The sequence below is a fragment of the Ooceraea biroi genome, chromosome 9 (genome assembly GCF_003672135.1).
Source record: "Ooceraea biroi isolate clonal line C1 chromosome 9, Obir_v5.4, whole genome shotgun sequence".
In the NCBI taxonomy this organism is placed as follows: domain Eukaryota; kingdom Metazoa; phylum Arthropoda; class Insecta; order Hymenoptera; family Formicidae; genus Ooceraea; species Ooceraea biroi.
The window spans coordinates 13,001,361-13,027,969 of NC_039514.1; the positions used below are offsets into that span (position 1 = coordinate 13,001,361).

The 26,609-nt window shown below is 41.0% G+C and overlaps 1 protein-coding gene across 2 annotated transcripts; it reads left to right on the plus strand.

Annotated features, from left to right (window-relative positions):
* The first annotated feature begins 329 nt into the window (after window positions 1-329).
* LOC105277358 lies at window positions 330-26,609 on the plus strand. 2 transcript variants are annotated; one of them, XM_011335647.3, is made up of 7 exons: window positions 330-1,654; window positions 10,394-10,517; window positions 17,562-17,672; window positions 18,130-18,267; window positions 18,637-18,734; window positions 20,700-20,865; window positions 24,557-26,609. In XM_011335647.3, the coding sequence occupies exons 1-7, from the start codon at window positions 1,529-1,531 to the stop codon at window positions 24,658-24,660; spliced, it is 867 nt and encodes a 288-aa protein (XP_011333949.1). In that variant the 5' UTR covers window positions 330-1,528; the 3' UTR covers window positions 24,661-26,609. The 2 variants fall into 2 exon arrangements, with proteins under 2 accessions (XP_011333949.1, XP_011333948.1); XM_011335646.3 differs by lacking the exon at window positions 20,700-20,865 and adding an exon at window positions 20,981-21,146 and having other exon boundaries at window positions 339-1,654.

The window sequence follows — 26,609 nt, forward strand, 5'->3', positions numbered from 1 at the left end:
ATGCGAGGAATCCTATGCTTTTCCTCGACGTTGACTTTATCTCACGATGGTGATGATAGTGGTGGTAGTGGTGATGGTATGGTGGTGGGATCGTTCGCTACAGAGACGAGGCATGAGCGGTTTATGGAGGCAGGTACACAGCCTCGAAGAAACTGTTCTCATTTCGTATAGAACGTTTATGACTTTCCTAAGCTTTTACAATGGTCGAACGTGTCCAAACGGGTTTTCAAGAGTAGAGTTGCGACAAGTGTTGGAGTGTAAACATATGTTTCCATATTAAGATGAGATTCATGCTGCTCCTGTAAATACATGGATGTATTAATATACACGGATGTAAAATAATAATTATTATTAAGCCAAAAGGCATATTTGAAATTGCCATTACTTGTTGCAGGCATTTCATTATATAAATATTCTGATGAAATTGTGCATGTATGCAAATAAAGTTAACGTTTTTTGCAAGTCGATTGAATCCTGAATCACGAGCAAAATATAACAATAGTGAAATAAATTAAATAATATAACTTTGTAGGAAGAATTCAGCTTTGGACGCTGAGCGAGTAAACTTTTGCATTATTATATTAATCATTACGTTTTTCCAAAAACCGTCGCCAATTCTCAGAGATAAACAGGAAGATCATCGTTAGGCATTTGAAGTTTGATTCACATTTCAGGAGCCTGCTCTTGTACTTAAGCAAATAATAAATACAATGTATTGTATTCTTAAGACAATATACAGGATAGCAGGATACGGAATATCATGCAACGTAATGTGGCATCATCATGATAGTCTCGCCAACGGTATAGCGATCCCCGAAAGCTACAGAAATTCCTGCGGCGAGGTAGCTTGGACCTGCCGAATCGGAGACCACCGGTCTCGGTGAGCTGCATCCTCCCTTTCGCTGCTGCCAGGTGCAGCAGCGACAACAAGTCATCGCGTTTGAGCACCGCTGCGGATAAAACACAGGTAATATACCTGCCCGAGGCTACAAGCCCGTCCCCACCTGGGGTCCGGTTCTCTCTCCTTGCTCTCTCGGCCGGCTCTCGGCCTGGCTTTCCTTCGAGGCGAGCCGGGACTCGACGGGCCGTTAGTGTCGTCGCCGTTGCGGGAGAATGTTGGTGTAACGTGTATCGCGGCAGAGCACGCATCCTGAAGGACGTCGAGGCACACACACGCGGGCCACACCGTCGTCCATACTACCCCGAGGGATCGCCCATTCGTCCCTCTTGACCCTGGTCATTCCCGGTCTTGGTTCCGCGGGATCGAAAACGCCGCAAGAGTTCTTGTTACAAAAGCCACCCGTCCAAGTCCAAGTCCGCAGCACACGGTCCGGTTCTCTCTCTTCTTCTTCTTTCTCGAAACCGCGGCACGCTTCGCAGCATTTTCCTTCCCTCCTCGTGCGCGGATGCCCACGTAGTCGGCGGTGATATAGTGCGAGGTGAAGCTAACGGAAGACGAGGCGGACGCTGCGAACGGCTTGACGACCATCCGCAAAGAAGAGAAGACTCTACGCACCAAGTGCTCGAGATGCCGTGTTCCGCAGTGACGCTGTCCCTCGCGACCATAACTGGTATCATCGCCACTGCCCTCCTGGCGATCGCCTTCTCCACGGACAACTGGCTCTACACGGAAGTCAAGCGTGCTCAAATCCAGGTTCGTACGTGCGTCTGATTGGGATATCATCCCGTGGTACCATCTGCATTTCTCTGATTCCAATGTTCCGATTCTCGATTGAGCGAGACTCCAAAGCGAGGACTCGTGATCAGGGTAACTAAGGTTTTTTCAAGGAATTTACGAAGAATCTCGCATTCTTTCGATTTCGGTGTGTTACGTCGGTATACATGGATGGCGTGATCAAATTTAGATCATGTGTAACTGGTGTCGCGAATGAGGGTACAATGCAATACGGAAGTCGAAGATCGAGAAGTACGGTGATTTACATGTATAATATTACATGTATGATATAAATGTCAAGTAAATATTCTTCGTGTTTTGATTATTTACAAAAGAAATACTTCGAGAGATGTCGTGCTCGGGGTTCAAGTGTTTGTCTCTACGCGAGACGTCCTTAAATATTAGTTAAGGCCTAATAGTTTACTCGTGTACTGCAAATTTTTCTGATTTGGTCTAATGGAAAAAGATACAGAATCGATTGAACGACGATTAATATTAGCGTAGGGCATAACAAGAGAATAAAAGTAATGTTCATTATTTGTCGTGCGTAATACTTATGTCAGAATATTATAAGTATATTGATCTAATCAATATGTATAATCTACAACTCCACGCATACAGTAGTTACCGTTAGGAATGTGAGACTACCTGACATCTTTGAATCTACCGAGTCGAATGTGGATTTCGATGTGGTTCTCCAATAATCCCCGAACGCGAAAAATTCCAAAGCGCAGAAAGAGACGCCTTCTCATCATTTCACCCGATTGGAATTGAGTTCTTCGGGAAACTTGTTTCAGTAAAACTTTGCATTTGAGTCATTTCAATATATCATACAGTACTCTCGGCACACAAATTCCGATCGCGTGATTTCAATAAAAAACAGTGAATATAAAGTTGCGTTCCAAATGTCGCACAGAATGTTTCTGGTTTTGTACAACACAACTACTTGTCACCATTTGTTGCGATACATGTCAGGAAAGGTTCGACACAGATGAAGTGTGAGAAAGAGAGAGACAGAGAGAGTTGTGAAGCATCCTGTACATAAAAGCAAGCTGACGAATTTTTAATTGAACGTAACATTACAATAGATATTCCTTCATCATGGCAAGAATTTATGCGCATTGCGTTAACGTACGCAATCTGGCTGCAAAAATCGAAGTCGATTGTGAAAGCGTGGGGCGATGATGGAATATTACGATGGCGTTCCACGTGCCTTGTCGCGGAGCAGCATCCTCAGAGACGTTGTTACTGCTAATTCGGCTCGGTTGTAAACGCGCTTCCGGCGTAATCCTTATTCAAATTTTGATTCAACTGCCGTCGCACAGCATCCCTGGACTTGGAGATGGAAGCCTCGATCATTTATGAAAATGGATATCTTCCTGTTCGAAGTTGGATCGTATCCGGATCTCGTTATTCCTGCAGGTCGAAGCTGTCATCAACTCTGGCGCGCTCGTAAATCTAATTTCTTCCACTTCCTCCGTTGATCCTTCCAGGATGTGAGGATATGTCAGAAAGGAACTAGGAATTGCTTCCCCGACTCGGCAGTAAATTCATCTTTCAGTCGCTCGCCTGAGTTTTATCAACAACGGTACCGATCTCGTCTCTTCACAGTTCTTCATTTAAGAGACTGCGCTGCCGAATCGAATGACGCTCTTTGTTTTCCTCTCCAAGAAAGATCGGCGAAATTCATCATTCCGGTTCATCGAGGAAATGGAACGTGCATCGATATTTTATTTAGCGCAAGGAGACTTCATCGTTGATGCTTCTCGTTTGAAGAAGAAAAAGTCATTACTCCGAGCAGCTGAACCTGCCGGCGATTAAATCGGATTATCCCGTCGTTAGCGGAATTTCATTTCGGTATCCCGTTCCTCTTCTCGCGCTTTTCTCTTTCTCGCATCCATTGGGGCTGCTGCTCTCGTCTCCTCTCGCTTCTGTTCCGATCTCTCGTCATCTCGCGTCCGGAGCGTTCGGTGCGATCGACATTCCGGGCCGCGCCCATTCCCAGCACGTTGACTCAACGAGTATCGCGTTTAGTGTTCAGTGCAGTCAGGATTGCGGCCGATGCGTATGCCCTTTTGTGCGAATCGACGATGGACTCTGGCTGATCATTTGGTTGCGGGATTGTCCCACGCGGACTCCTTCCTTTCCCACTTTCCGCGATAAGGATTCGCCCACGCGTTATCCTTGCAAAGTATCAACATTTTATAATCCTTCAAACAGTCACACGCAATGGAATACCGACAATTTTTTTATATTTTTTCTCCTTTAACGTTTCTGCAATTCAATCGTTGTCTCTTCGGCGTTTCTGAAATTCGATGCGGACTCACTTTTCAGATCACGGTTTTTCCAGATTTCTTGGATTTTTTGGACAGTTGAATAATTTCTTGAGTTAAAGTTCGTAAGGTACGTGGGGATTCTCTTTGCCCTTTCGCGCAGATCAACCATTTCGGACGACTTAGAAGCTCGACGCGCAGAGAGACCCACTAATCCACTTCGACGGATCCGGCGACGCGCACCGCCGCATCACGTATATTACGCTTTGTGATTTTCGCGGTTCTGCCCGCGCTTTTACCCTCCGCGATATTCTCGCGATTCCGTCGTGCAGGAGCATCAGTTCTACCTGTCTTACCTCCTCGTCGTTCAGGTAGCAAGAAGGCGTCGGGGGACGTACAGTTATTTCGCCAGCACACCGCATCGGGCGAGCAAGCAGGCGCAGGCGAACGCGCGCTCGCGAGTAGGACGAGACGATAATTCTGCGCTGCGACGACGCGACCTCGGCGAACATGCAAATAGCCGGCGATTAACGGGAAGACCGCGCGTAAATTCCTGACATTAACGAATCCCGTCAATGGAGACGGGACGAGCGAAGACAGCCGAACGTAATTCCAATAAGCTGAGCAGATTTTAGGCAAGCGCGATTTCGAAAGACGACTCCACGACGTAAAACAGTAACGACTTGTTAGCGCAATTCAATATTTTCGCTTGCATCCTGTGCGACGACAAATCACTTCAAATTTATACCGGAAATGTGCTGTATTATTTTCTCGTATTTATAGATAAAAACGGAAGTAGAGAAAACGGGAGACGGAAAAAGATAATCGATTAAGGGGGGAGCCTGCTTTAGAACGTTGAAAATAAGGTATAATTTTACGAATTTTTTTGGAGAAACTATACAGCGGATCATTATAAAACTTTGATGCATTTATTAGTACATGTTTAAAGATAAAAAAAATTATTTTTTGATTTGAATATATCGCCTGTAGAGGTCGTCCTGGAGGCATCTTAGTGCAGCCGGCATTGTAAATTCGTGAGCATTTTCCTGCCTCCAAATTTCATCCAAACTGAAAAATTGAAATATTTTCTCGTTATTTATGAATTCCCATCGTCGATGAACCTTTAATATTAATAAAAACATTAAGTTAAACAATTACTTTTGCATGAAAAAGTTCAACAACTTTGCCTAAAAATCGTACTTTTGTGTTCTAAGCCCCACCATTTTGGCACTTTTCAACTTTTTTCTTCTCTCTTTGGTTCATCGACGATGGGAATTCATAAACAACGAGAACATATTTCAATTTTTCAGTTTAGACGAAATTTGGAGGCAGGAGAATGCTCACCAATTTGCAATGCCGGCGACGCGGCTGCACTAAGATTTCTCCAGGACGACCTCTACAAGCGATATATTCAAGTCAAAAAATAATTTTTTTTATCTTTAACATGTACTAATAAATGCATCAAAGTTTTATAATGATCCTCTGTATAGTTTCTCCAAAAACAATTCGTAAATATACCTTATTTTCAGCGTTCTAAAGCAGGCTCCCCCCTTAATAGGAGAGGTATTCATTCTTTAATTGGAAAATTTTTCTTGAAAGAACTATAAATGAGAATGAAATTTTTATTAGCGTCATGAAGCTTTCAGTTGAGAAGAAAGCAAAAGGTCGGGAGATATTTCTGGTTTTCAATACTGCACCTGTGTGAAATATTACGGTTTGCTTGGCTTCCCGTGTCTTGCTGTCACAATCATACAATCATTTTCGCCTTGCCGCTCCCGCTTCGATAATAAATTACTCATAATAAACGGCAGTCAGCGTGCACACGCTCGCGAGATGCGTATGTAATTTTAACGGCAGGATGGCAGCCAGCGGTTGCGTCTGCACACGCACGATGTGCTGATTGCACCGCGCGCGTATCCTTGTTTATTCGCCGGCGTAAAAGCGCCCGTTTAGCATTTATCCGCGCGCATCCGTGCGCGCACAGTAGCAAGCGTTATACGGCGCAATATTATATTCATCAAGTGTACAGTAACTCTGGACTTTCATTCGAGAGCGCCGGTGACGTGGCGAGCTGGGTGCGCGAAGGAAGGAATGCGACCAGCTAAATATCTGCCTCGGTGCTATCTTGTCCAGCACAGAAATGTTAACAGGTCTCAGAAGCAGCATATTTATGGATGTGGCTCGTTTGATCGAAAGAACCAGAAAAGAAATAGAAAGAAATTTTATTTTGTTTCATGATAAAAGTAGATCACGTTATGTTACGTTTGTAATATTCTTTTTTTTTCTCTTTTTATCTCTATAAGCCGTTATTATGCTTATAAATGATCTCTTCTTATTGGAGTAGATTTGGATCGGGAGCTTGAATGGAGAACAGTCAGAATACTCGTAATTTAGCAACACCAACAATATCTTATATTTAATACCGAACTTGATACAGACAAAGGATGATTCGCTCGTTATGGATTCTCGCACTACCTATTCATTTGATTATCGATCTCAGACTGCTCGCTCCGACTTCCGCGACTAGCTCGTCTCAAGCGCTCGCTGACAACGCGCCCTCGCGTAAAGTATTTCGGCTACTTGGACAAAGGTATCCAGCAAGTGCTGCCTATTGTCGTGTGCGTGTGTCAACATGACGTACTTACAATCGTATTTCTTACACGTTTGACTATAAAGTCCGTGGATTGTTTTAGCAAAAATTTAAACGCAAAATTTTGTATTAATTTTCAATTAAATTAAATTAAATCCGCACGGACTTTTTGGTCAGCCTAATATTGTGTATCGGAAAGGTTGTTCATTAATTTCCTCGCAGTCATGTCGGTTTTCGGTGGTCAGGTGCAAACATATTGTACAATAAGAGTCGCTTGTTTCCCAACGATTCTTACGACTCGAGACGCGCTTGTAACGTATTAATGAGCTAAAGGGAATCATCGAGTCGGAGAACTCTCCAAGGCCGCTCGTGATCCGCGGCGCTTTTTAAAGGCGTTGAATGGCGTAACGCGGCTTCGTGCGCGAAACGCTCCGGAGAAACTCGAGTTACTCTGCACGGGTATTCTTCCTGTTCTGCCCGATGCGTTGACTGTCACGGGGATCGTCGGTGAACCTCGACACGTCTTCTCTCCATCGACATTGCGCGGATACGCAACGTCTGCGACTTTGCAAGCCGGATAATGGGAGGGGATATCCTGATTCAACGTGGGACGCAATTTATTTATGACAATGTAGGCTCACTACTCCGGGAAAATTTTCCGTTAATGGAAACATCATCGGGTTCTTATCGCGACGCGTAGAAAGTAAAGTAGGCACCGCCAGTTTTATGTAAGAAGATAAATATAGGAAGCAATGAATCGATTGCATTCAGCAGGAATAACTGCGTTGTGCAACGCTGCTGAGCGATCGAATTTACACGACACAACTGAGCTATGCAGAATTGAAATTCGTTCATCGGCCTGAAATCGTTCACAAACGAGAGACTTAAACGCTCGATCAGCAAGGATTGCTGACGACGACGCGCGAGGACGATGGCGAGTGTCAGCGAAGTTGAACCTCGCAATCGAGCAATCCGGTCGCATCTTTTCGTCATTCGGTGTGGCGGATCGCGGAAATTGTCTCAACGAGCCTCCCGAGTGTCTCGAGAAACGAGCCAAATTACGGTGATTGTCATTCAAATCCAAAGCGGAGCGCACGAACTTGCGTTATTCACTATCCGGTCCCGGTCCTTAAAATGATTAATGCGCGGGGAAGAGAGAGAGGGGACTCTTGTGTAATCGCGTGGAAGTCGGAAAAATGATCGCGTCTCGTCGGCCAATGAGCCAGTCGAGAGCGATGAAAAATTCAAATGAAAGTTGCCATACGCAATAGAAGGCGGCTCGTTGACTGAAAACCACGTTGCTCCCGCGAAACCGCGGTGAAGGGGCCTACGTAGTTCTTCCAACGTGGATTCGTAACCGAACTCCGATAACACCGATGAATTGCACCAATCAATAAAACGGTACTATTGCCACAGTATTGATAATAATTTTTCCGGTACGGAAGAGAGAGAAGGAAAGAGAAGGAACGCGAGATATATGTACGGGTTTCGGTGAAAGTTATTCGTCGTTATCTATTATATTTCCGCGAGAGCAAAATAAATATTTTGCGTAATCGTCCGGTTGCTATAATTATCACTTTGTTCCGCGTACGAAATCACGAACCGTGCAGACATATCGAGCGTTGACGCAACGTAAGTGGCGGTTTTTTTCGATCGCAGGTTTCCTCCGATCCTTTGCGATCGATGAGAGAAAAATCCGATCGATTTCCTTATTCTGTCATTCGACAATCCTGTTCCGATTGAGCCAACCGGCGGTTTTTCCTTTCTATGTCAAAGAAATCAGCCATGCTCGACGATGTTCCCGCGCTTCGGGTGAGCAATGGCGAAATAATAATGTGAAAGCAGACCAGCGTAGTTGATTGAGACGAGAGGCTGTATAGGAGTCGGTGCTGGTTCCCCTTTTTCCCTTTTCTCGCGAGCGATTAACGATAATAATCGATATGCGAGGGAATTCGCGTATCAACGTACAACGAATTGTCAGACAACATCTGTTGCGTGGAAAATTTACACCTGAATAAAGACCGATTTTGTGATAAATGTTAAATGCCTCTTTAAAGTTTCGCCAAAATGCCACTAAAATTGCAAGTGTTGATGCACTATTCGTTTATGACGTCAATGATACAAGATTATTGAATTTACGCTGTTCGAAGTATAAAATGGAACTGTTCCCGAGACTATGCATCGTTCACCTTGCGCGTTCTTTCAAGAGAAGTGCCTGGAACGCATGGGTGTCCGCCAAGGTTGGCTGAGGCTTGCATCAGCGGCCTACGTCATGCTCGTGCGATTATTAGTAGGTAATCGAGGAAGAACGTGGGCCGTGGAATCTCTCAGACGCTACGATCGCCACATCGTTGACAAGAACACGTTTCTCCTTCTTAGACAAAGCACACGTAGAAATGGTCAGATGTATCGGTTAAATCATCGCTGTTCTATCGAATAGACACATCGTATGCAAATCACTGCTCATCACGTTCACTGTTATTTCTCGAAGTTATGTTTATCGTTACGTTATGACACACGACGTTATATAAACTTTGATGCTAACTCTTCGAAAAGAAGTGAGAGTTTATTTAAAGTTTAAATAATAATACTAATGTGCTGAAAAAAAGACTAAAACTTTTGCGTACAATATATCAGTGACGATCGACGAAACGGTCCGGGCGGAATCTTCGGTCGGAATTGACGGAATACGCATACGTATGCAAAAAGAGGAAACGAGCGCGCGGAAACGTCTTTCTTTCTGTCGTTGAGACGAACGCGATTCATGCGTTAAGATTTCCCGCGTACGGCGTATCATTATACTTTCTAGCAGACTCGGTTGAATCGGCAAATCGAAGACAGACTTTCTAGAAAACGGTTTGCGACGACCGCGAGGAGGGAGAGCCGGCATTTGTTCGCCGCCCGGCGAGGACGACGCGAGGTCGCCCAAGATCGTCGGGGGTGAGGGACCTCTCGCACGAGCAGGTGAAGGGGGAGTTTGCTGCACGCCCGCCGTGAAATTGCATTAAATTTCGAGGGCGGTATGCGAGGTACATCCTTGAGTGCAAGAAAGTCCGGAACTTGTACCGACACGCATGAGTAAACGCCGGCTCTCTATGGTTCTTATGGCTCTCCATGGCTCTTCATGGGCGGCCTCTCCTCGCGGAAAATATACCGACGCTTCGCAACGTGAAATAAGACGCATTATGTGTTTTCTCCGCTCGCGATTTTCGTTCGGTATCCCGTGATGGCCGATAATTCTTCTCAATGTGGTCGTCACATTACGCGAACGCCGCATTGCGTTCGATAACGCATTACGCAGGTTTCTATCAACGCGATTAGCGATGTTCTGATCGATTCTCGATCATGTAATGGGAAAGGTATCAATTGAGATAAATTGACACACTTGAAAGTCGAAAATCCAAGTGCAAATCCAAGTACAGATACGAATCGTGTGCAATTATTAAGAAAACACAAAGTGCTCGCTCAACTGTTTTCAAAGTTGAACGTGACGCGCGGGTTTAAAAGTAAACGTCTCTTTTACTAAAAAACACGAAGGAGAAGAGAGATTCTGACAGATGCTCTCTATCGTGTTGAAAACGTGGAATTCTTACTTTCTAACGATAATAGCATTTTTCGCGAAAGGAAGAGTGCGCGAGCGCTTCATCTGCATTCGAAAACGCATGTCCAGTAGCTCTCTCCATCAAAGCGAATTATTCCTTTATACCGCGACTTTGCTCTTGTCCTTTCACTTTATCATAACGCTAATAACGGCCAAGTTGCGTTGCTACTTTCGTCGAAACGTTAAAATCAACGTTTCCGATATTCACCTGGCGCGTGTTTGATTTCTCAAACTGAATTTTTTCTCTGTTGCAGCAATATGCGAGCAAGCATGGCGAGCAGAGCCACTTGGTGGAGCAGATGAATACAAAATACTATTACTACACGAGGACTCAAGGCTTGTTCAGGATATGCTATCCCAAGGAAAGACCACCGACAGGTAATGTAAAAATCATCGAGCAAAATCTAATATTTAATCGACATTTAGTCAACATTTAGTAAACATTTACGTCTCGGATTCAATCGGTTGTATGTATGAATTATTACGACTAAACGAAAAGCACTGTTATTTTTAAAACTCTCGTTATATTGCGAGATTTGTTTGAATAATAAAAGTTGTAGAGAATTTAATATCGTATAAAATCTAGTAGAAAATTTATATAGTCACTTTCTCTGAAATAGGGCGATTTAAACGATTCATAGTTTGTTATTTTAATATAGATGTACAGTCAACTGACTATACACTTTCACTGAACATCCTTCACGAGTGCACCATTAAAAAATGGAATAATTTCAAGATATTTCTATACAATTATTTACATTGCCAATTTTATAATACACATTTTTATGCGTATAATAATAAAGTAGATGAACAAGATGAAGACGTCTTGTTCGCCTTTGATCGATTGGTTCCCAATTATGCTAAAAGTTAAGTTGATAGGTCTGCCAGGTTCCTCGTTCAGTGACAACCCCTTACGCGGCCTTTAGGAGACTTTCTACGTTACGATCTCGTAATGTCGTGGGTTATCCGATCCCACGTAATAGGTTAGCGGTTTATAATCGACAGCACAAACGCGCACACGATCTTTGGAGAAAGGTGCATTTTCATCCGATAGTGCCAGCTTGATGCATCACGGTGCAGCGCTTTCTCATCTCAGGATTCGTTACCGTGCATAATTTTATATTACGCTTTCGTATGAAGAATATTAACGTATTCTGGCTTGTATGAATAAGCCGTCGCTAGTGCTTCTTTTCATATTTATTTATGCATCAAACGAAATGTACTAGGTGTAGACAAAAGTTTTAGTCCTTTTTTCAGCACTCTGATATTATTATTTAAACTTTAAATAAATTCTCGCTTCTTTTCAAAGAGTCGGCATCAAAGTTTGTAATGTCATATATCATAACTTAAAGAAATAAACATAACATAACTTCAAGAAATAATAGTGAATGCGATGAGCAATGAAAAGCTATGCTTTCAGCAAACCATTTTGGATTTAGGCTGAAAAATTTTTCCGCATGCGTATTCACGCAACTTGGCTTATTGCACTTGTTTCAATCAATGCAGTACTTTTTTACTGGATAGTATTTTCGAGATGTGGCTGAGAAACGAGAAAACTGTATTTGAATTTGAAATTTACATGAAAAATGATAGAAAATCGTAAAAAAACAAGGGCAAATATTTTGATGACTGAATTATATTGCATATATTATGCAATATTTAAGAAGCAAAAATATGCAAGAAATGACTAAAACTTTTGCATACATCTAATAGATATAATAGAATCATTAGAAAGTATTCGCTTTACATTTAAATTAATTGATCATTTAATTTCGAATGATATTTGTCAAACGGAAAGAATATATTGAAAAATCAATTTCGAGTGATGCGTTTCGTATACATCCGCTAGTTGTTTATAATAAAAATTAAACGAAGAAAAGAGGTGTCGTGTGAACGACCGCGCAGTTCTCCAGGCATCATTCCGAGCGAAGCGTTAAGCAAAGTAACGTGCGGGTTCTATCTTCGAGCAGGACCGATTTGTGTGAAGTTTTTGCATCGGTATCAACCGCAAAGACCCTGTTTTAAATTACTTAATAGGCAACAAGACATCCATGGTTCGAGGACTGGATGCAACTTTTTCTTTTTTTCTCAAAACGCACCTCGTAAGTGGACCGTTGCAATCATGGTCGTTGTGAAATGATCGACGTGCCGATCGATTGGTCGATCATTTACGTGCTAATACCTTACAGTCTGGCAATGAGCAAAAAAAGGATTTCTCTTCAAAAGCTGGCCAAATAATGATATAAATGGATTAACATATTTTAACAAATGTAATCTACAAATATCGCGAAATTAAAATAAACAACATTAGTAGAACGAATGTATTGGGTTATAACCAAAGTAGTTGAAACAATAGTTGCATTGTATCAATACATGTTCAAACCCGAAGTTTAGATCCGGTATATATAAAACCACATGCAGACAGGTAGGTCTCCATTACACGCGCGCAAGGATGTGATAAAATCCTAGTAGCCAGTGCGTGATTTCGCACTGTGCATAATGCTCTATGGCTCGGAACGCCTTTCCTATTGCCACAGACTTTCTACGGTAATGACGCATGGTGCACGTTGTCTACTAATGTTCGCGAAACGTGAACATTAATAACGTAGCAAGTATTTTTATCGCCAATAATGGCGAAGGTAATCGCCAACGGGTCTCCGAGATCGGCTAAATCAATTTAGAGACAACATGTAATCTCAAATGGTAACAAATCCAGTGATACGTAATCAACGTAATCATATCGTCATCGAATGCAGTGGCACATAATTAATTTATAATTCCTTAATTAGAAGCAATTAACCCGATTATAGACGTAATTTTGCGTGCCTTCGATTAATAATCTCCATCGGAAGATACATGTCGATTAAGCTGGATTCTGGTCGCGAATGTAGGCCAAAGTCAATTAAATTGATTTCCTCAATATCCGTGTATTAAAATTAATTGCGGTTTAATTATTTCTCCTTTTTCCTCCAGATTCTGGCCCTGAGTGGAGAATGTCGAAGGATCGATTTGAAAGTTTCGAAATTCGCACGATCTCGATAAGCGAGGCCTTGTATGTTTTATTATATCGCCTGTTCAAGTATATATACGAAAATGTGTGAAAATAAAAATCGTAACAATGCTAAACTCGTAACAATGTCAACACGTATGATGTACGGTCATTTCTTACGTCACACATTTCGTGAAACGTGAAACTTTTGCGTGCCTTGATGATTCCGTAATGCTCATAACGCGCTCGTAGTAATCGGAAATTATCACGCGGGCGTCAGCGTTGCGAAAACGTGCGTTGCGTACGATCGAGTGGCAGAATAATTTTGCTAACATAAATAGAAATATAAATGCGCAATCTAATGTGATCTAAACACGTAATCCCTAAAAATATAAATCTATACGCGTGTATTACGCGAAGCAAGAGTGGCGTAGAAGAACTAACAAGATGCAGTTTTAGATTATACCTGAGAGAATATAGAACTGCGTATTTAACAAAGATTAAATTTTGCACAAATCTTGTTTTCAATATTGTATAAATATTACGTGAGTTATGTATACAATTTTCATGTAAAATCACGTGCTCTGGATTAATTCTTTCTTTTTCTTTCGTTCTTTTAATTTCGTTTACCTATATTTTCTTACTCTCGAGAACTATCCTAGTAGATATATAAGTTACTAGCATCCCCCGTCCCGGCTTCGCCCGCGATATTTATGTGTAGAATTAAATAAAAACACATTTTACCCCTTCTCACCCGTTAGGGGTGGAATTTCGGAAAACCCTCTTTTAGTGAGCACCTACGTGATAGTAGGAATATACTCTTAAAATTTCAAGTCGATAGGTGCAGTGGTTCGGGCTGCACGTTGATGAGTCACTGAGTGAGTGAGTGAGTGAGTGGTATTTGGCTTTTATATATATATCTAATATATATATATATATATTCTAATATATATAATATATATCTAATATATATATATATATATATATATATATATATATATATATAGATTCATTAAACAAAACTTTCAGGTTTTATAATATCGCGCAAATAGTTCCACCCATAGTTTCACCAGATTCATGACGATTGAAGATTAATGAAAAAAATGAGATATACGTGAGAGTATTTTTCGTGTAAATCCGGTACGATGGCACAGGTGATTCCAGTTCTCCAGGAAGTTTCAGGTTACGCATTCCTCGAACGGGAAGGGAAAACGCGCCGTGCTACAAAGTGAAAACGTGCCCATGGTACCGCTGAGTGCGATGGATGCGGACCTTGCATACGTTAGGTAGGCGTTAGGGCCCGTACACAAAATCCATTGTTATCCGCACAATGGTGAACTATCGCAGTAAGGAAGGAACGCATATAATGTTCAGAAAATTTCAGAGATAAACACGAGGGAAGTGTGCTGATGTGTGCGTGTCGCACGGCAGTTCCATTTTAATATAAAGACAGATGTTCGATTATAAAAACGTGCGAATCATTTATTAGACAGATTTAGCCTTAGGGGGCTGCACTCAACCAGAAGTAATGACTCTTATTATCCCACATAATACCGGCACTTGTTCTCGCGGGAGCTAAATTGAATCCCGAATTAACGTAACGATATCACGGATTACCGGGCAATAATACACAAACTGGTTCAAGTAATATAGACTATAGACGATTGAACAGCAAGCACTGAAAGTATAGAAACAATAGCTCTTTCCCTTGTCGGAGATCGTAAATGAAAACACGCGTATGTCTACAGAAATACGCGTTCTTGTTCGGCAAGATCGTGGGATCACCAGAAGAAACGGCGAGGAAAGGCGAGCGTATCGAGGCCGGATCGGTGGGAATCGATTCTATCGGTCGGCGGCTTCGCGCGCGATCCCCAAGCGAAGAAATTTCCGGGTGAAAGATGGAGGAAGAGAGAGAGGGAGCGTGCGCGTGCAAGAGATCTTCAACGTTTGTTTCCTCATCCGGAAAACAATTGAAATGATCGATGCACCGTTCGTACGCCTAGTACCGTTTGCTGACACCGACGAGGGGACCGACTCCTTATCGGTTTCGGCGATGCCGTTTTCTTCCGGCGACCCGCTTCCGGTGGCTTCGATTTATTGGGCGCACGTGATCGAGCCTGACTCCCACCCTCGCCAGGAGAAAATCCAAACAAAACATCTTGGTCGACCTCACGCAAACAAATATTAAATCTCAGATATTTGAACAAACAAACTCCGCAAGGTTTTGTCATATTAAGAAACTTCTATTGGCAGGAGATTTTTAGGCCGAGATTTAGGTCGGAAAAAGTGTTCCTATTCCTTACATTGTGGTAAAACGATGTGAAATCTCGTCCTGAAGAGACATTAAACACTCTTTGAGGAATTCTAATGACTGCTTGAGAAAATTCTTCTCGTATCGCGCGATTGATTACCATTGCTGAAGAGTTTCAGTAATCTCCTATTAATGTCTAACGAGCGGATCATATCCGAAATTCATTTCCCAACAATATGCGGATCAATCTTGGACATTCAACAATTCTCGCAGCTACATGGTCAAGTACCAGATATCCTTACGATTAGAACGACGTTTGACCACACGGAATTTTGCAGATGATTTTATCGCGTTCTCGCGCATCGCGAACGACATGTCCTGCCGGTCAGCGCCAAAAATCGAGGTCACGCGATTACGGTCGACACGGGACCATCGCGAGTGCATGAAAAATTTGAAGAAACTAGTCAACGACCGGTTCGGCTGCTTTTATCTCTGCCTCCTAGTATCGTTGGTATCTGTGCATCTAGCGCGACGCGCGATGAAAAGTACGAGGGGAACGCCGACGCTGATGACTCCTCTTCCGGAATGGCAAGGAGCGTATAACGCGTGTACAGTTAGGCGCGAGTCAACGATCTTGGCACGGCGCCTCGTTTAGGCGAAACCAGATTCGAAGAGGGTCGAAGAAATGGCCGTCCGTCGCTTGAATCCCAAATATTTCCAACGGTACGTTTCACCATGTAGATCCCCCGTTCGACCGGATGTGAAAATCCCCAGCTCTTCCTCCGGGAAAACCGTCGTTCGCTCCTTTGCGATAACAGAATGTAGTACTAGGGATCGTTATCGTAATTGTCTTAGCTGATATGTAAGTGTACAAAGAATCCCAGAATCGGTAGGAAAAGAGGAATATGCAGAGTGTTATCCATTTTGAAACTTAGAAATTTTTCTTGATGAGAACATCGAGGGATATCGGTAATTCCAGCGCACTAAGTCTTTGAAAATAACTGGTCCTATATAAGTAAAATTCTAGAGATCTTTAGAGATAGAAATAAATAATAAAACATTATTAATTAATAGACTTTTATGATCGTCGTAAAATAATTTCATGTCATTATACGATGGAAGAAAGAAACTTTGTTAAAATCGTGATAAAAAACTTAAATGCAAAAGATACGTGTCACGTGGAGAAACTATCATTTGTTTCAAAATCGTTGTCGCTCCCGGAGCTTGCCCCACTTTTATTCTGAGCCAAGTGAAACTACGAAAATTTGATTTCACTGGAAGACGAGTGATGTCCGAGTTTCATTAGCGTTAACGATCCTCCACGACTGATTAACGCCTAGCAAAGGCCTTTTAGAGGCAGCGGACAATACCGCCGCGCTTGTTCCGGCTCGTGAAAGCACACGAATACTTTACGACAACTTTTTCCTGCGCGCGCTGTACGCCTTTCGAAAGTGGCGTTTCGTGGATTAGGATTCGCTAAAAGAGTACCGTTGCGAGAAACGCGAGAACGAGTGCGCGAGCCTGCAGGTATGTACAGGTAAAAGCATACTGCACACTTTGCGCGCCCGGTGATCGCGCTCGTTGCATTCTGGGTCGCATGCTTTTCGAGACGCGTGCTCGTTGAGCAGGTCTGGAAGTACTGATAAACCGCATTAATAGATCCCACATAACGAAATATAACGCCAAGGATAGCCAAAGGACACGGATGATATGAGACTCCGAGCTGTCTCATACAAGACTTACAAGACACACAAGACAATAACATATTATAATATTTTCTCAAATAAATTTTTAGTAAACTCGTTCTACAAGAAAAAAAAACAACTGCAACTTGATATTTTCGCGTCTTTTAGTCAGCACTATATATTAGGTCATTAACTAAGTAATCCGGGTCGCGTCTAGATAACGATGAATCAAACTAAACACATATTTATGATAGCACAACATAGTCGTATATTAATTTTATAGCAGGATAGATAACTTTTAAAAAATGAAAAACAAAATTCTCGCTACAAACAAACATCACTGTATTGAGTTGTATCGCTAACTAGACGCGACCCGGATTACTTAGTTAATGGTCTAATAAAAATGATAAGCTTTCTATCCGTTTATATTTATGTAACGCGATCATATTTTTATAGTCATATCTTGAGATTTTATATTTCTATATATATGATTGCAGTTGAGACTTATTTGAGCCCCGTAGAGACGCACTGCATGAATATCGATTATTTCATCCCCGATGAAGAAAACCAAACAAGAGGCTTCTCTGACGATGCGATGGCACGATTACGTAAGTATGATGCGACTTAACAAATTTCGCTCTTCTTAGAATAAGAAAAAACAATACATAAAACGTTACCCTTTTTAACAATTACTGAATTTATTTTGACGCAGAAAGAATTTAATGCATATTGAATTGCCGTTTAATAAAATATCTAATAAAATGATTAAATCTATTAAATACAATTTTTCACATTTTTATCATGACAAAAAGTGACACTAAAGGAATCAGTCACAGTCGTAGTCTTGTAGATATAAATGATACTGTAGATAATTGAAAATTCAATCACGTTGCTACGCGGTAACCGATGTGGCGCGAATGGAAAGTTCGATCGCCAATGTCCAACGCGATGGTGAACGTGTATAGCGACTTAGAATAGTTTCCAAACTATCAGAGATATTGAAAACAAATGCGCACACATATGCAAGTAACGTAATGTATTCGTATCCCTTGATCATTGTCGCAGATATGGGTAGATCCGTGATAGCGCTGTTCATGGTCGGCTTTCTCGCAATATTCTCGGCGTTCTGGACTGGAGTAGTGGGCTGCTGGAGAAGATCACCAGGAAACATTACTGCCACAGCGATTCTGATGCTATTCGCCTGTCAGTATATATTTCGAAATATTTTCGGATAGAAAATATTTTCGTAAGATGTTTCGTTTTCCTTTCTTTCTTTTTCGCAAATGACATGTGAACAATTTTACAGGGCTTGAGCTTCTCGTTAATCGATATTAAATATTTATACTTATATCTACCGAATGATCATTGTTGACTAAGTAAAAGTTAGTATCTTGAAGAACAGTCAAGGTATTATAAACAGAAGTTGTACTTCAAATAGAAATCTGAAAGTTTATAGACATTCACCTTCTGAGAAGATTGAGCCATAAATTCGCGAATGTTTGTGAAATTCTCGAAAATATTTTACGCTATGTACGATGATATAACTACAATATATCTCTAAATGGTACATAGGCCTATTGAGTGCTGGCGGTATGGGCTTGTGGCATGGTGTCGAGTATTACGAGAAAGAGAAAATCGTTGGAGAAGAATATTACCAACAATGGAGCAACGTAAGTAATATTCCTAATTTTACTTTTCTCGATATTCTATTATTGATAAAATTCAAGTATTCAATAATTCTTCAACAAGTTTACTGTTGACTTCTGTTATTGACTTATATTAATCGCTTACAAAAAAGATTTAAGAGCTATACATATACTACATTGATAGAATGATATTTATTTACATTACTCCAGCTTAGTTTTACTTTACCTTGATAAATTATTTAAGTTGTTTATATATTCGATCACTTAAAAGTTAATCACAGTTGATCAACGTTTGAACGTTCATGTTAATGTTGAGCAAAATAAGCGAAAAGGATATAGAGGAACTAAAGAAATATAAAAGCCAGGTTATTAAACGATTCAAGTACATAAATTAAATATCCATCTACTTCCAATAACGAATTCAATTCTGTATATCAAACTATATATTTTCAAAAATATTTTCCAATACAGATTTAAAAATATTCTGTAATAATAAAATATAATTATCTTACTTAATTTCATAGAATAATATTAGGGGTGTGATTTAGGTTTGAGGGTTTTTTTTGCTTAAAAACGCATGTATTTAAATATGATAATGAATGAATACCTTAATCAAAATATTTTCCTTCGTTTTCTATAACTTTTTCCCATCTTTCTGGCAAGAGATGGATTCCACCACGATAAAATCACTCTTCTTTTCAGTTGATCCATTCGTCGACGAATTTTCGCACTTCTTCGAAATTATCAAAGTGTGTATCCTCTAAAGCGTGTTGCATCGACCGGAACAAATAATAATCGCATGGAGCAATGTCCGGAGAATACGCGGGGTGCGGTAAGACTTCCCATTCGAGCTCTAATAGTGTTTGTTTCACTGATAACGCAACGTGAGGTCGAGCGTTGTCACGAAGAAGAATCACTTTCCGTCGTTACTCGCAATTGGTGGTCGTTTTTGGTCCAATGCTTGCTTCAACTTGTACAATTGGTGTCGATAACGATCAGCCGTGACAGTCTCATGCGGATTTAACAGTTCATAGTACACTATCCCACCAAATACAGAGCATTACTTTTGAACCGTGAATATTGCGTCTCGGAGTGGATGTTGATGGTTCGCCTGGATCCACCCATGATTTTCTGCGTTTGGGATTATCAAAATAGATCCACTTTTCATCCCCAGTAACAATCCGAGACAAAAGACTCTTCTTTTTTTGCCTGGCGATCAACGAAATGCAAATGTTCAACCGGTTCGCAATGGCACTTTCCGATAATTCATGTCGAACCCATTTCCCTTCTTTCTGAATTTTTCCCATTTCATGTAAATGTTTGGTAACTGTTGTACGATCAACATTCAATGCTCTGGCAAGTTCTGAAGTGGATTGTGTTGGATTTTCGTGCAATAATACTTGCAAATCTGCATTTTCAAGCTTTCTTGGTTGTCCCGAGCGTTCTTTGTCCTTCACATCAGTATGACCACTTTTAAAGCGTCTAAACCAGTATTCACACGTCTTAATTGATGGGGCAGAGTCACCATAAGTTTTCACAAGAATTCTATAACCGTCAGCCGCAGTTTTCTTTTGATCAAAAAACAAAAGCAACGCATGTCGAAAATGCTAAAGAGCTTTCGGAAGTTGCATTTTTACGATGATATAAACACGACTGTTATTGCATCTATATCTATAATGCTACTAAATGTCATGGATAATGTCAAGACTGTAAGAAACAACAGTTATCGGAAACAGCTATTGGAACAAACTGACACTACAGCCATCTGTTGCAAAACCCTCAAAACTAAATCACACTCCTAATAACTATATGATGGATAACATATAATGCATACAGAGAAGAGTTCCACTTATCCTGCGCTCTAAAGAAATTCTTTCAGATAGCTGATCAATCATCCGTCGCACGTCTCTCCAGGAAGCTCAGGAGTTCTATGTCCTGGTAGTCGCAGGAGAAATAGTGCGCAGCGTTTACAGTAACTTTTGCCCACAGGTTTTAAGGGACAACGCGGCGCAATGGTACGACTGGTCGTTTTACCTGGCCTGGCTGGGGGTGGCTACGTGTCTGGGCACGATGACGCTATTCCTGATCGCGGCGTCCTGCCTGAGACGGGAGCGCGCCCGCGAGCAGGCCCAGAACGTTCAGTACATCATGCCAGGTGACACGATATCCATGAAACGGCCAAACTAACTCGCCCCGTATCTCTTTTTTTTTGTTTGTCATGTACGCCCGGTGCGGCGCGGCACGGCACGGCACGCGGGGAAAAATCCTAGGTCCTGAAGGACAACTCACTAATCTCGTACGACTGGTCGTACGTGGTCGCTTGGGTCGGCGTCGGTTGGTCGTTGGTCAGCGCGATCTTGTTTAGCGCCGCGGCGATTTGCTTGAGGGGCGAGAGAATGCGCGAGGAGGCGATGAACATGCAGTACCTCATGCCTGGTAGATATTTAACACCTATTGCTTATCCCGTCTACGTGCACGTGATACCCAACTGGCCTAGTGTCCAACGGGCAATCCAGTTTCTGGCCGCGTCGCGATTTATACGGCCTCAGAACGACACCCGAGGAGTCTGACGTCCGAGAACATTGATAATGCTCGACGGAGGAAAACTTGATGCGCGAATTAATCAGGATTTTAATCGGAACGTATTAGCTTCCTTTGAATCTCTCATTTTTTATATAAGGGACGATATGAACATACTAAATATAAGAGAAAATTATGTAAGATTTTCGAATATTAATGAAGACATAAGGCACGTTTTCATTTCTTATGATTCAATTCTTTGTGATATAGATACTATATATAATAAATAAAATAGATTTGTTTGCGATGCTTATTTTCTACTGAATAGTTGCTTCCCCAAATTAGTCAGAATAGAGATGATGAGATGTGCAAGCATGTCTACTACTGAATCTATTGGATTGTAACATATACTCGTCCCGTTTTTAAGTGCTTTAAAATAATATGGAGGGTAACATATATTCTTAAAAACACTAAAAACCGAGGTGAATATATGTTACAATCCAAGAGATACTCTAATTCTAAATACTTTTCTTTTCGTTACAATGTTAGTTTTCTTACCTATTTACACATTTAATTACCTATTGCCGCGTAATTATTAGTACCAAAAATATCGACATTTTAAATAATCGCAACTGATGCATCAATGTGACGAAATTAGAATGCATGATCCTAGAATCGGACGTCAGAGTTTTCCCGGCTGTAATTATGCAACGAATTTCTTGTCGAGATGAAATCCCGGGACACTATGCGTCCGTCGGATTCCGCGTGCTCGAGTGTTCCACTAACTTTAGTCTGTATGATCATCGAGGGCTTGATCGCAAGGAACACGTTCCTTGATATAAGGATAATGATCATCTCGTCATTATACTAACTGGATTCACTCGAAGCAGGAGCGTCAACACGGAAGCAACGATATTCTCCATTAAACGGGTTTCTCTAATCTGTTGTGTGAGCGTTTCTCAGTTATCTCCATAAATATTTAATAACGTACGGTATTGCGCGCACCGTATAATGCGTTACACGTTTTACCTCTCGTGTGCTTCCGTGTCGACGTGTACGAGGATGATTGTCGGCACGATTCTCGCGCATCAAGTCGATTATTTATATAAATATTGTTATTCGAAATTGGTATTCGTGATAACCATTGTTCGAGGGTTCCAACTTGCGTAAATTGCCAAATGGTCAGCAAGCGGTTGTAACATATGTTCAAAATTTCAAGATACACGGGACTATCGTGAACTAATTGAATGGCAAGACGAGACCGATCTGATCGCTTGTTTAACCGTAACCGAGGGACTCGATCCCAATAACGCCTTGTACATAAAGAAGACGAGCCTGACGTAATACTGTTCGCGTAATGTGAAATACCTCTTCATAATGTTAACCCTGTCGATGAAAATTTGGTTTCCACCTCGAGAAACGCTGCTGACTGCGAACGCGAGAAACTAATTTTCGATACATATTAATTCAAAATTGCGGCGGATTGCATACCGCGGTTCTAGAATCAGTGTTTGTGCAAATATTTTTCAAGCCCATTCGATCGCAAGAGTGAAGCCACGTGAAATGGAAAACCATTGTTTGTTGATCGAATATTTAAAATGGTTTTTGCTAGTTCCGTTACTTGTACGCTCGTATTGCCAAGACCGCACTTTTGCTCAAAATTATTAATAATAAATATTTAGTGCCTAGAAACGCACGAATTTTGAAGGATTAATATGAAAAACTATGATAAATTAATGAATGCGCAAAATAGTGTAATTAAACTATTAATAACTATAAATATCATCATTATGTTATTATATTTAATGTAGACAATTTAAAATCTCAAAATAAGAGATAAATTTATACATACATTCATATGTAGGTAGATTCATTGTACATTCATTTTTTATCAGTTTTCATCATTTTATTAATTTTCGGTATTTATATGTATTTATGTTTATTTTTTGTTTCAAATTGTACTTTTTGTCAAGCAACTGAGACTCTGATTAACGAATTAGTTAAATCGATTACCGAATCTCAGTGATAATCGCGTCGGAAGATAACGGGCAATACTCATTTTCGCGAAACTTTTACTAACTCGTCTCACGCTCTGTTTCCGCCACGGATTAGAGCACTTTTGTCACGCTCTAATCCTGAAGGAAACTTTCTAGTTCTCCTCCGGATGATCGATCAGTTTGCGGAATGCATTTTCACATTTAGCGCGTGTCATTTCTGCGAATGCACTTCGAGACTTCGAAGGGAACTACCCTAAAGGGAGTTATATCAAATTACGCGAACTGTATTTTTATCCATATTTTCCATATCATAATTTCTATAATCTATATGGTAAAAAAACTAGATTGACGCTATATCTTTTATATTTTTCATTCTTTTTTGCTATTTTGAAAAGATTATTTCGTACAAGATAATAAGATGTAATAAATGTTGATGTGATAATGAAACAATATTCTGATTACCTTCAGACTATCAGATTATTTCACAAATTTTGCGGTTTTGCGAATCTTTTTGGAAATTTCGATTTGATTGAAGAATAAATAGACAAAGCAAGAAATTTAATCGGAAATATGATTCTTCTCTTTTTCTACAATTTCTTCCTAGTGTTTCCTACATGCAACATGAATATCATTTTTGTAATTTCTGTGAGTTAATTTCACTCCCAAAATCATAATTCTTTTCTCCAGCAATAAGTAGGAAAAAATATCCAATTTTTTCGTTTAAATCACGCGCTATCTACTTCCGCAGTTGAAAGTTTTATTATAGTATACTTTAAACGACAACATTTAGAATCTAAAATAATAATTTTTTATCAATCAAACCAACCTGAAATATTTTAATTTATAATCTTTGACTGTACAGGTCTCGTAGTTTTTCCTTCTTCGGGGAAAATAATGAAAAGCAGTGGCATCTCGAGTTGAATCGCTCGAAAGCGACACACTTGCCTAATTTTCCATCCCACATAGCTGTAGACAAAAGAATTTCCTTGTTTGCGCATTCAGCTCCGTATGCTGATCGATCGATGTCAGAATTCGAGATACACAGAGGACGAGCAGCGAACGTGTTTTGCTTAGAAATCCACGGGATATAAATGCACCTCTCGCATTGAACTAAACTAATTTTTTGAACACTCGGGAAGGACACTTCCCACGAAATTGTAAAATAAGATCGTATTCTCATTTAAGAGATAAGTTTAAAAATCGAAGTTGAAACAAATCTTCGTCTTGAGCCTCCTTTACGGAAACCTGGTGTCACATTAATGATTTTCCAACAGAGAAACGATAAGAAATCAGGCAGATCGAATTTAATCGTCGTTCTTGTTTTTTCAGTGTACCCGCAGAAGCAACAGTACGCATATGCCGGATATCCGGCACCGGCAGCGTATCCGGGGCCATATTATCACGGCTCCCAGTATGGGCCCTATAACTACTGAGGGAATTCGGCTGATCGGCATCGGAGGAAAGGAAGTGCTGTACCTATCGACAGCATCGAAAATTTGTTATCACTTAGCAGAATAAGGACCAAAAATTATTCGACAGAAAATCCGTGAGGGACTTACCGGCCGCGTGATCGAGCCATGATCGCACCCCTGCGAGGGATCTTATCGATATTCAAAGCGATCGCGGGACGGGTCTCAGAAGCGTGATTTATAGTTTAATAAAATCCGTAGCTCATCTCGAGCATCGCTCGACACGAGGCTCATCACGGTCCCCACGAAAGCAAGCCTTCTTTCCCGCGATAGACCGATCGTTTGATTCCATCCGACCGGAAGCAAGGATCCGAGCAACGCGAGAATCATAAAGACATTCGACATAAAGAGAAGGAGAGCGAGAGAGAAGTCCAAAGAAAATCTGAAAATCAGAGAACATTTCAACTACGTCTTTTGGACGTTCGCGTTGTCCGGGAGGCTCAACTTGCGCAAGGCGGTTGCTCAAAATGTGCGTACTTATGCTTAGGAGCGAAATCATTTTGTACTTTTTTTCGATAAGTATGACAACTCATCTCAACTCACCCTCATTGTTTTCCACGCGCGCGCACGCTGATCGCGGGGGCGCAAATTCACCTGCGAATCTATCGCGCATCTATCATTTTCATCGAACTCCGATGATCGATTTCACCGAGCTTTCTCGGATCAACCGTTAACGAACGTTAAATCGGCAATCCATTTATTACGGTAGAAAATGCCGCGATTTAACGGGCGTTACCCACCGCGAGGAAACTTGGTAAAAAGCAGTCTCGCAATTGAATCCTGATCGGCCATGCCGATCCACAGCCGGGAGATCGAAGCTTGGCTCGCGTCGACGCCGCGTTTGCCTTTATTTATTTAACGCGATCGAAGTCTCTCTCCGTTTCTCTCCACGAGAGAACGGCCGTCGTCGAGTCGCGCGAGCGAAGCGGGAAAAGCGACGCGAATACGGCATCACGCTCGTGAACGCGCTCTCACCTTGTAGTACCAAATATTAAATAAATATCTCAATCAGAAGGAAGGTCAAGAAAGCTGAAATCTAATGATTTTAACTTTCTTCTAGCGAGGACATTCGCGTCGCGAGTTTAGTTTGACTTTTCCGAGTCCAGTAGAATGATAGATCTCAAATGAAGCTACCAAAATAGGATAAGGGTCGATATAGATGGAAATACTACGAGTTTTCTCCTAATCGTCCTATATTAATTGCTTTTCAATGGGGATCTGTCATTTTATCTATTCCTATCCTAATCTATTCCAGTTGAAACGTTAAAACATTAGCCGTTACTTAAATGAAAAACCCAACTCGGAAAGGTTAAAGCCACTTTCTCGAGCGTACGCGATACTGATAATGTAATGTAAGCGTTTATATAATATGTGGTGCTGCTAGGATCGTTATGCGATAACGATTCGCGAAGTTCGTCTAATACGTAGCTCTTTTGATAATGTCGATCTGTAAGATTCATTACACCTCTATGTAAGACATTTAATAAGTAAAGAGAAAGTATTTTACACACAATTAGTTTATATATACATAATATTTTTCAGTAAATAACCTGAATCGGAATTATTCTCTCCTAAGTGCGTCTTCCATTTCTAATGCGCGAGGTGAAGTCGTTTCATCTCGATTCTCTCTTCTAACTTAACTTTGGTTGGCTCATTCTGAGCAAACACGAAAAGCAATACTTTGTAAAAGAGTAAATTCTTACGAATAATTATATATGTATACTGCAAAAGTATGAGGAATTAATGTTAGTTAGTATATTACGTGATGAAATTAAGTAAGATTTGCGAAGAGTGAGTGTATAAGATGTATAAGACGAGTAAGACAATAAGTTGGGTAGATTAAAAACGCCGAAAATTTATAAGATCTTAGATGTTAAATAATAGACCGAATAACACAGAGTATATACATATAA

Excerpts from the sequence above, each read along its gene's own strand:
- LOC105277358 (XM_011335647.3), top strand. The coding sequence starts at position 1,529 with ATGCCGTGTTCCGCAGTGACGCTGTCCCTCGCGACCATAACTGGTATC. Across the intron at positions 1,655-10,393 it reads TCAAGCGTGCTCAAATCCAG|CAATATGCGAGCAAGCATGG; the intron begins GTTCGTACGTGC and ends TCTCTGTTGCAG. Across the intron at positions 17,673-18,129 it reads CGATGCGATGGCACGATTAC|ATATGGGTAGATCCGTGATA; the intron begins GTAAGTATGATG and ends TCATTGTCGCAG.